The sequence below is a fragment of the Typha angustifolia genome, chromosome 7 (genome assembly GCF_048772165.1).
Source record: "Typha angustifolia cultivar Huaian chromosome 7, ASM4877216v1, whole genome shotgun sequence".
In the NCBI taxonomy this organism is placed as follows: Eukaryota; Viridiplantae; Streptophyta; class Magnoliopsida; order Poales; family Typhaceae; genus Typha; species Typha angustifolia.
Window position 1 is genome coordinate 17,181,495 of NC_133245.1, and position 10,951 is coordinate 17,192,445.

Consider the following 10,951-nt stretch of genomic DNA (forward strand, 5'->3'; position numbering starts at 1 on the left):
TTCTATATAACTAATATCAATCCTTCTCTTGTAATCAAAGATTGTTCCTTGTTTCACTATAAGTTGATACACTGTTTGGTTTCAATGTCTTCTCCAGAAGAGTAAGCTACTCCTTTCCCTTTAATTTGGTTAAAGGGAAATTAGCATAAGAAACTCTTTTAATTATTTTGTTTTCAATGTCTAATTCTTGAAATTAATGGCTATTACAGGTACTATAGATCTCTTCCTCCTGTGAGCAAAGCTTATGGCGTCCTCTGCCTTATGACGACGACTGCCTACTATTTCCAATTGTACGACGTTAAAAATATTTGGCTGTCGTATGATCTTGTTCTAAAACGATTTCAGGTACGATTTCAAATTATTTTAAATTTAAATTTAAATTCTCCAGCAAGTTTAATTACTTTGTTAATTCCTTTATTCTTTCTTTAATTTCTTTCTTAATTATTTTTGGGGAGGAAACATGCAGCTATGGAGGCTTTTTACAAACTTCTTCTTCCTCGCTCCATTTTCCACCTATTTTGGGATACGCTTTCTCATGCTGTATGGAATTTTCTCTCAGCCTCTATGTGACATAATTAATTCTATTTATCTTCTTCCTTAAGCTGTGAAATAGAGAGAAAAAAATATATTAATTTCATTGTAGATTAAGTAATTTGAGCTCGTCTTTTCTATCCTACCCTCCTTTTTTTTTATATGTGGTAATTTAGTATAAAATAAAAGTATAACCATTGATGGACCCTAAATATGAAGGATACTTTGTACTAATTACCACCTAAATTAAACTCTCTATTGATATTGAATCAATATATTACTTTTGAATCCAATTTTTTTTAAAAAGGAATTTTATTTTAAAGTATATAATTGAACAATATATATTTATATTGATAGAAGAGAAGTTTGCTTAGGGATAAGACATCCGATACTATTTTGGTCGCTCCTAAACTAATAATCTCAAATATGTCTCTTATCATTTTGAATCAGATAAATATCTAATTTGTTATTGAATGTTCATCTTGTCTATTCAAACGAGAAATCGGTATCAGATGTAGAAACCAGAGGAAAACTAGCTTAAGAATTAGATTGGGATAGTAAAATATTTGCCTAGTAATATAGATAAGACATTTATTATAATTTTGGGTGCAGAGCAAGGTATGGAGTTCTTCTGGAAAATGGGCCATTTAAACGGAGAACTGGAGACTTTCTGTGGATGATCATCTTTGGCGCCTTATCAATTACGGTGACTTTTATAATTATATTAATATATATATATATATATACTTCAAATGATTAACTTGTTTTAATAATTGAAACTTAGATAATTAGCATGCTCCCGATGTTCCGATACTACTTCTTGGGCCCTTCTTTAGTGTTCATGATCCTCTATGTTTGGTCGAGAGAGGTTCCAAATTCTCTGATCAACATCATGGGTGTTGTGACCATCAGGGTACGTATATTATTCTATCATACTGTATCAGAATAGATAGAATATACGAGTCAGCATGAACCTTGTAAAGAGTTATTAAAGCTAATGACAGCAAAACTCCAATGAAGGGCATTTATCTGCCATGGGTTATGCTTGCATTGGATCTAATCTTCAACAATCCATTGAAGCCCGACATCATGGGAGTCCTTGCAGGTCACCTGTACTACTTCTTTGCAGTTCTTTATCCCCTTTCTGGAGGCAAAAACATACTGAAGACTCCTCTCTGGGTGTATCCTCTTTATTTAATAACTTTAACCATTCTTTTGAATACTACTACTGCTACTAACTGTTACATATAAAGTACTCTCAATGTTCTTCTCCTTGATTAAGCATGCAGTTACAAATTGGTCGCATTCTGGGGCGAAGGAGCTCAGATGAACAGCCCGGTGCAGCAGAACCAGCACGCCGGTGTCGCGTTCCGCGGAACAAGTTATCGCTTAAACCAATAATTTTAATCCAAAAGCTCTCTTATATTTGGGGAGTTGTTGCTTCAAATACTAATTTTGAATGCATAAGTAAATGCAAGTCTTCTTTTTTTTCTTCTTCAATTTACACCAAAAATCAATATGAGATTTTCTTCTCCGCTTATATATTTATGTATAAAATGACTATAATGACTGTGTTATGAGTTGTTGATTTTGTCTTTTACGTTTGTTGTTTATTATGAACAGATAACACCGACACGAAGAGAAACTACTAAATAGTAATTAGCTTCTTTTTTTATTCTCCTTTTCTGGGGCAAAAGAATAACAAGTTCAACATCTTTTATCTTCTTTTTTCCGTATAGCAACAAACCGACTCCCTGTTTTTCTTCTCCCTTTGAGATTATTATTCCATAGACTTTTCCTTGTCTTTTAAGATAAAACCCCATGAATAAACATTTCAACATATTATTTTTATAATAATTACTTTATGAAATGAATTTGTTTAATAATATAATATGAATCTATTTTTATCGATGACATAGAATTTGTTGGCTAAATAGTTTATTTTCAAATATTAAGTTTCAACCATAGCATAGCATCTCAATACAAAAATACAATTATAAAAAGAAATAAAATTCTTAATATGTTGACGGTCTTGTGAAGATACCTCCAAATAATACAACTAATTGTGTTTGTTACATCATCAGCTCTAGCATCCGTTATGTCATTCATATTATTTTTAAATTCTAAACATAAAATTTGTGAATTTAGCTTTCGAGTGGAGAGAGTCTCAACCCTTAAATGGTAAACGTGTGGCTCTCCTTGGACAAATGGATAGAGATGCAAAAGAGGGGTATAAATTGGCCATCTTTTTAGGATCATTTTTACTCGTATAACATTCCTCCTCCTCCTCCTCCTCCTCCTCCTCTCCAAGATGGAAAATACGAAGAAGAGACCCTAATTCCAAACACTACTTTACTTTTAACGTACGCTTTGGATTCCCGAGTTCAGGTCCTCGAAGCGGGGGACCCCACCAGACACGTGCACTCATATTCCTTGATGACCGAGCCGGTCCACCGTGAAAGAAAAAGAGCTTCGATCCAACCATCCAAGATTATATCAACGGCCAGGAGCGAAGCCTCCGGGAAGGTGATACGACTACGTTCTTCCTGGTATCCTGACCGCGAAGGAGAAGGATAGTAGACCACATCGTGCGGTGGCATCAGATTAGATTAGATTAGATTATCGAGTTTTGAAATGCTTGTCTAATTCACTTCAGTTCAGCAATAACGGTCTGAGTCGGATAATAATTTATATACAAATTTAATTATTATTATCCGATGCAACGATTTCTCTGAGATAAATTGTGTGCCAAAATTTGTTGTTTAGTCGTACGAAAAGTTTACTCGAAAGCTCTTTAGATTATTAACTACTTAAATTAATAGAAAATAATTTACTAATCATCGTGCGGGGGGGGGGAGACACATGGGACAGCTAGCACGCACTCGTGTGGTCACATTTACTAATCATCGTCTCTCCCGACATGTCGCCGGTTTTAAATCCACAGGTTCCAAGGAAGAAGAAGAAGAAGAGGAGGAGGAGGGCTGGTCATTCCCACCAACACCACCCCGTCGCACTCGTAATTATCCCATCCTCTATTACCAACATGCCCCTAGAAATTATAGACGTCGTAGGGGTACTCCGGGAAAGTAAGGAGACCAGATTTCAGGGGCGCCCCCAATGATTGCGGATCGTGGGTGTTGGGTGGTGGGGGGACAGCATGACACGCACGACCATATGGGGGTTGGGTCCACCCTTCCCGCCATGTCTCGTGCTCGCACGTGCTGATGCCAGAGACATTGCCCCTCTCCTCGTGACCTCTGACTATTCTTCCGCCTACTTCGACGCCTGCCCACGTTTATCTCCACTCTCCGCTGGCGCTGACCAACTCAACCCAGCACCCGGCTCGGCTAAGCTTGGCTCAAATTTTTACCGTAACTTAAATCGAAGAATTAATGACGAGATTTGATGTCATTTGGTGGGGTATGTATGTCGACACAGCAAGGCACAATATGAAAACTCTGCGGCTATTCTTCATCTCACATCGACATCAGTAGCCTTTAATAAATCCCCAACTCCAGGGGAAATGAGAGTAGCAGCTACAACTCTAGGAGGGGAAGGGGAAGGGGAAGGGGAAGGGGGGGAAGGGGAAGGGGAATTATTACTTAAACGAGCGATGGGTGAACCGGGGTTAGCTTTTTGGAACCAGAGTTAGTGGGTTGGGGCTTTTAAAGCTATGATTGCGATAATAAGGGAACGCCTGACACAATCCATGATTGAAGTGGAGGAAAGAAAAGAAAAAAAAGAAACCACTCCTCTTTAAAAGCCATCTTCCCAGTCTTCTTCCCAAAGGCAAAGAGAGAAAGAGAGAAAGAGAGAAAGAGAGAGAGAAAAAAAAAAAGAAAGGAGAAGAGGATCCGAAGATGATGGTAGAAAAGGAGGATTTATTAGGGCTGAGTCTTAGCTTGACCACAATGGCTTCTCCACCACCTCCTCCTCCTCCTCCTCCACCCTCGCTTCTTCTTCGCTCTTCAGGTACTTTCCTATATCCTGAGATCTCTTAACAAATCTAAAGAAATGGCGAAGATCTGAGATTTTCTTTTTCTTTGTGTTTTTCTTACCTTTTCTTTTCGGATAGAGAGGAGATCAGGGATAGATGTGAACAGCGCGCCGGTGGCGGAGAGGGAGATGGAGGAGGAGGAGGATGAGGAGGAAGAGGAGGAGGCGGGGCCGTCGTCCCCGAATAGCGCGTTGTCGAGCGTGAGCGGGAAGAGAAGCGAGAGGGAGAGGGAGAATGAGATGGAGCGGGGGAGCGACGAGGAGGACGGGGACGGATCTCGCAAGAAGCTGAGGCTGTCCAAAGACCAATCCGCCATCCTTGAAGAGACCTTCAAAGAGCACAGCACCTTAAATCCCGTAAGCAAATTTGATAGCCTTGATGATTGAATGAAAGGAAGGAAGGATTCCTATTATTATTTTCCTGAAATGACGTCGATGATGTTGGTTATTTGCGCAGAAGCAGAAGGTGGCGTTAGCGAAGCAGCTAAACCTCCGGGCGAGGCAAGTGGAAGTCTGGTTCCAGAACAGGAGAGCAAGAACCAAACTGAAGCAGACCGAGGTGGACTGCGAGTTCTTAAAGCGCTGCTGCGAGAATTTAACGGAGGAGAACCGAAGGTTGCAGAAGGAGGTGCAAGAACTGCGAGCTCTCAAGCTATCCCCACACTTGTACATGCACATGACGCCGCCCACCACCCTCACCATGTGCCCTTCTTGCGAGCGCGTCTCAAACTCCGCCGCCGCATCGGCTGCGTCTTCCATCCCCCCGATGCATTTCCTTAACCACCGCGACCGTCGCCTTCCGGTCGCCCCGGCTCCGTGGGCTCCGATACCGATCCGGCCCTCGTTCCTTGATGCGCCGCCGCAGCGTTCCTGAGTAGGTTTTTATTTTTTGTTTTGACTGGTGTTGCTCAGACTTACGTGTAGCTGATGTTTCTACTTTATGAATAGATGAAGGGATTGTATATATCGCGATCTTTACATTCTAATTTACTTCTACCCTTAAACGCTTATTAGCTTTTATCACTAGTATGGACCCAAACGTAACTTAGGGAGCAAAACCTGGGACTTCCCTCGATTTTCTCCTTCCTTTTTGGATATGGCTGCTCCCTGCTCACCTATCAAAGTCAGAAAGAAGAAGAAGAAAAATAAACTAGCAGGATGTGAGACATTTGTGTAGTAGTCTAAACAAAATTTATGTATTTGATAATATATTTTAAAATATGAAAGAATGTCTATATAACTTTAAAGGTTAAAAAATATGAAGTTCAAATTTTCTTCAAAGTGTTTCTAAGGTATTCAAATATGATTAAGACATCCTTAAATGCAAAGACCATATTTATGAGAGCTCCACAAGTTCTGTTTGAAAATTCTAGATTTTAAGTCATCATGTTTGAATAAGATGTGGCAGTCATGAATCTTTATCTTGTTAAATGATTTTATATAATCTATTTCTAGATTCTTTTTCAAGAGATTTTAATTTAAAGATTTAAAATCTATAACAAAAAGTGGTGTATTATATGGTTTAACTTTCTGTAAATACTATAGATTTTAATAATTAATTTTCATACGTAAATTTTTTTATCGGATTAAAAAAAGAATTACGTAAAAATATTTATGTGGATTTATCTTTTCACACACTTTTCTTTTTCACATTTATTATATTAGTAGGGTATGGTAGATTTATCTTCTAGTATTTATAAATTTCACAAGCAATTGAACCAGAATAGTTGAATGATCTAGAGAATCAGCTACCAGTGTGAGGGTCACCTTGCCACAGTAGTTCTGGGCCTCATACGAATGGCACACGTATTACTAAACATATTGGATAAAACTTTTCACATCTCTAGTGCTAACAGAGTGATGAAGCAATGCCAAGCTCTCTCAGGAAGAAAAGAAAGTGCTAAACAATCTAAACGACGAATTCCTTGCGCAACTTTTCTTCAATATGTTATACTCTGCTTGATATTTCCCCTGGTTTTGCTTCAGTTCACAACTAGGGAGGGCTAAGAAAATAATAGTCAATATGATCATACGATACCATGCTGAAGAGTAGAGAGGACTAAGTGATAAAACTTTTATCTTTATTTGCCTTCAAACAATGAATAATTAAGTTAGTCTGGATACTCTTGAAATGTCTTCAAAGCATAGAGAGCTATAACTGCTAAGAATCAAATCACCATATTACTCTATAATCCATGAGATGAATGACCAAAAAGATAATTTAAAAAAAGGAAACAGTTTGACATTCATAAAACCTAGCTAAGGAAAGAGATCTCAAATGAGAATGTCATAGTCCACCAGTACCCAATTTGCAGACTGCATCCAGAACAAAATTACTCCTAGTTTGGACTTTGGGCCATCTCACAGTGGATCCAAATAAGTCCTCTTAATTTAGCCGTAAAGCCCCAACTCACTCTCACTTCCGACTTTCATATTGGACCCATCTTTTGCTTTTATTATTTAAAATAAAGTTATTAATTAATTATTTTTTGTAATAATTTAATCTCCTAAACTATATAATATTCCTTCCTTAAACCCCCGACAGTGCTCAGATTGTTAATTAAAAGGCTTGCCATGCAAAAGATAGATAAATAAATAAATGAGAAGATATGTGCGGAAATAATAAAATAACAACTACTGGGTATTAACTTTTGCATTACAATTAAAAAATTAATACCCTCTATAAAAGAAAGTTATAGTTCTATGCATGCAGCCTATTTCGTAATATTGATAAATAAATAAAATTGATGAGAAAAAGAGGGTAGAAACTTTTTGAACGTGGTTACGTGGTAGAAGCATCTTATCTCCTGGTAGCTGAGTCAGCGTTGGAGATTTAATTTTCCGAAACTACGTTATATAATATATATATATATATATATATAATGATCAAGGATAAGCTTCCTTTACCTAAAAGCCACCGAACTTGGGAGGACCATTGCAACAGAGAAGAACGCTTGTGGACTTCACATGGGGTGCTGAGTTAGTTCTTCTTCCACTGCTCTTCTCCACTTTTAGAAAGGAAGATTAATGCATCGCTTGTTACTTTATGCCTGAGAGATTACACCGTCTTTTCTCGGAATTTTTAAAATTTTAAATTTTCCTTTTCAGGAACTACGTATTCCAGAATCCAAATAAATCGACAGTTAAATGATCGAATAGAGATCTAAAAGGTCTTCATATTGGTAGTCAAAACAGGTGGCCATGACTGAGCAGTGAGCCCTCTCTCTCTGTGCTGCTGTGCATGCATTAGGAATCGTATTGGTACCGTGGGTCAAACGCCAACGGCTCCATCTTTGAATTGGAGAAAGCTTAGTAAATCTGAACTAATAAGCCATGGATAAGATGCATCACATTAACTTTAAGTTCAAAGCTAGCTAGCTCTTCGAAAAATTCTCATCCTCTATCCACCAAGATTCGCAGACCATAATTTTAGACTATCATCTCTAGAAGGTAGAAAAAAAAGGGTAAGCATAAATTGAAACAAGCCTCTTCCTTCTTCTTCTACTTCTTCTTCTTTTATTTGTAGTCTCGATCATGTCATGTTAAACTAAAGACTGCGTGAGAATCCAAAGGCATCCAATATTCCTTCTCCTGAGACCATGAGGCAGGTAATGAATAAATTAACGTGGAGGAAGGGAAGGGAAGGGAAAGTGGAGCAAGAGAGGGAGGTGGAATTACCTCAAATCCCACACGCGCACGCACTCCTACCTTACCTAAAGGTAGCGTATGCACGCCAAAAGAAGAATCCCAACCATATCTGCCATCTTTCAACACCCTTCCTCTTGCCCATTACTTCAACTATACCATGCCTCCATATGTTCCCTTGTATTTATTCTTCTTTATCTTCTCCCTTCTTTCTAGGCATTTCTTGAGGCTTATCTCTATCTAGCTTAAGGATATATATATACTAGCTTGAATCCTTTCATACTGACAAATATATAAATTTAAGTTAATTTATATGAGATATATAGAGGAATTGAGCAAGTAGAGGGTAGACTTGCAAATATGAGAAGAGTGGTGGTCATTACCGCGATTTCCCCCCAACGGTAAACAGAAGAGAGACAGCCAATGCTTTTAAAAAAAAACCTCAGCCTCATCACCCTCTTCTCCTATCCCTTTTGCTTTCCGCCTTCTTTCCCTCCACTTTTCCTTCCACACTAAGTCTCCTTCCTCTCTCCCTCTCTCCTTTCTCTCCTCCTCCTCCTCCTCCTCCTCAAACCAAAAGAACACAACTTCCTCCCTTTCTCTCTCTTTGTATTCTCCAATGGCAGAGCCAGACTCTCTTCTCCAACCCCTCAAACTCCCAAAGCCATCCACGCAAACCAAACAACCCTCAGATAAGTTCATCTCCCCTTTCCTCTACAAGGCCGTTTTCTTTGTTGTGTTTGCCGTCGTGCTCCCTCTCTTCCCTTCGCAAGCTCCTGAGTTTATGAGCCAAACCATCTTCACCAGAAGTTGGGAGCTTCTCCACCTTCTCTTCGTCGGCATCGCCATATCCTACGGCCTCTTCAGCCGGAAGAACGCTGATGCAGAGCTCGACAAAGAGATAGCGGCGAAAGCCGAGAGCCCGCGATCTTACGTCTCACAGTTCCTCCATGTTTCGCCGGTTTTCGATGACGACGAGGTCGATAGCCCGCGCGGGCTACTGGATGATAACAAGATCCAAACTTGGAATTCTCGTTATTACCCAAATGAGCCGGTGCTCATGGTTGCCAAGGGAAGCACTCATGGTGGCCAAGGCCATTCTGGTAGTAATAAGCCTTTGCTTTTGCCTGTCAGGAGCTTGAGACCTCGAGCTCAGGAACCCGAATTGGGTGTTGATGGTGGTGGTGGTAGTGGTCATAGAGGAATCGATGAAGATGATGGCATCGGAGAGACTAACTGCTTTAATTTGATGGATTCAAGATTCCGATCAAAGGAGAGCGTTGTTCTCCCATCACCTATTCCATGGCGGTCGCGATCGGCGAAGTTTGACTCAAAGGAAGAATCTTCTTGTTTCGATGCAACTGCAATTCATCCCCCTTCGAGGACCCAATCTTTCCGGTCATCGCCTTCGGGAACTTCCTCTGCAAGCCCGTCTCCGAGAAGGCTCTCCCCTTCTTCCTCTTTCTCCTCGGAGATCAAGGCGAAGAGCAGCGAAGATTCTGTAAAGAAAAAAAACTTCTACAAGCATTCTCCACCTCCAGCGCCGCCTCCACCGCCTCCATTTCTTGGTCATGGATACCACCACATCCCTGATAGAAAGGCCACAACAAAAAGCTTCAAAGATGAACTGAAGGATTTGAGCATGAAGGGAAGAACAGAGTCGCAAAGATCCAACCTTTCGCGCTTTGATCCTCCGAAACCGATGGCGAAACCGCGAAACACGATCGATAGTTCTTCGATCGGAAGGTCTGTGAGAACAATCAGACCAAAGGAAGTACAAAGCCAGATCCTTGATGATGAAGCAAAGAATGTCCCAGAGCAGTCATTTGGTTATGAAGCCAAACCTCCTCTTCCAATGCCGACATACCAAACTGATGAGGAAAACAACGAGCTCATGAACCGAAAGATCATGGCGTCGGATGATTCTCAAACCAGCGATTCAGATAGTAGCGAAGACGACGAATTCGAGGAGTCCATTAGAGAAGCTACCTCAAACTCTGCAGCAGAAGCAGGGCCCGAGGAGAATGAGGTGGACAAGAAGGCTGATGAGTTCATAGCCAAGTTTAGAGAGCAAATTAGGCTTCAGAGAATTGAGTCAATCAAGAGATCAACTGGGCAGAAACGCAAGGTTACAACTGCAAAGTAGTGCTCTAGACATGAATGCTTTAGAAGCTGGCTATAAAATGTTTTATTTTTTTCCCCTCTCATAATGTTTGATTACAAATTACAATTTAAGCAGCTGGTTTGCTATAAATGGTTCTCTATTCTCTTCCCATGGGTTATGATGGCATTGTTCTTGAATTGAAACCATTTTTTTTTAAATAAAAAATTCTAAAAGCAACATTCGTAGACAAATTCTGATCCTCTGTCATGGTCAGAGGCCACAAACACAAACGCTGTGTCATTTCATTTCACATCCCTTTTTTACTGCAACATATCGCAGCAAAGTTCCTCTAATTTCATCAGCGTATATTAAACGAACAAGAATCGTCTTATTAACACATCTGGGTGACATGATCACAGAGATTGCTTTCTCTGGGACCTGAAGCTGATCAAATTTTCCTCGTTTTACTCTCTGATCATGTGTAGTTTTTTTTTTGCTATGCTCTTCTTCCACACAGCTACCAGTTTCTCCTTTATAGCAGGACGTACAACTGGATTCATTATGTTATCATCTTAAGGCTCATAATTCCAATCCAACTAACCTCTACCATTTTAGCAAACCCAAGTACTTCCGCTCTCCTCCTCATAAAACTCCATTAAACTTCCCTTCTCCTCA

At 39.8% G+C, this 10,951-nt stretch overlaps 3 protein-coding genes across 5 annotated transcripts; all 3 read left to right on the top strand.

Moving 5' to 3' along the window:
* Positions 1-2,131, top strand: LOC140763060 (derlin-1.1-like). Of its 3 annotated transcripts, XM_073101092.1 has the most exons (7): positions 1-101; positions 210-345; positions 467-540; positions 1,144-1,237; positions 1,316-1,444; positions 1,552-1,712; positions 1,821-2,131. In XM_073101092.1, exons 1-7 carry the CDS (start codon positions 85-87, stop codon positions 1,930-1,932), a joined length of 723 nt encoding a protein of 240 aa, XP_072957193.1. In that variant the 5' UTR covers positions 1-84; the 3' UTR covers positions 1,933-2,131. The 3 variants fall into 3 exon arrangements, with proteins under 3 accessions (XP_072957193.1, XP_072957194.1, XP_072957195.1); XM_073101093.1 differs by having other exon boundaries at positions 1,552-2,131; XM_073101094.1 differs by lacking the exon at positions 1-101 and having other exon boundaries at positions 456-540.
* Positions 2,132-4,153: 2,022 nt separating this feature from the next.
* On the top strand, positions 4,154-5,535 carry LOC140763251 (homeobox-leucine zipper protein HAT4-like). Its single transcript, XM_073101349.1, has 3 exons — positions 4,154-4,503; positions 4,607-4,884; positions 4,985-5,535. The coding sequence occupies exons 1-3, from the start codon at positions 4,392-4,394 to the stop codon at positions 5,399-5,401; spliced, it is 807 nt and encodes a 268-aa protein (XP_072957450.1). The 5' UTR covers positions 4,154-4,391; the 3' UTR covers positions 5,402-5,535.
* Positions 5,536-8,791: 3,256 nt separating this feature from the next.
* LOC140763249 (uncharacterized) lies at positions 8,792-10,475 on the top strand. The gene has a single exon (XM_073101348.1). It carries the CDS (start codon positions 8,792-8,794, stop codon positions 10,316-10,318), a length of 1,527 nt encoding a protein of 508 aa, XP_072957449.1. The 3' UTR covers positions 10,319-10,475.
* Positions 10,476-10,951: the final 476 nt, after the last annotated feature.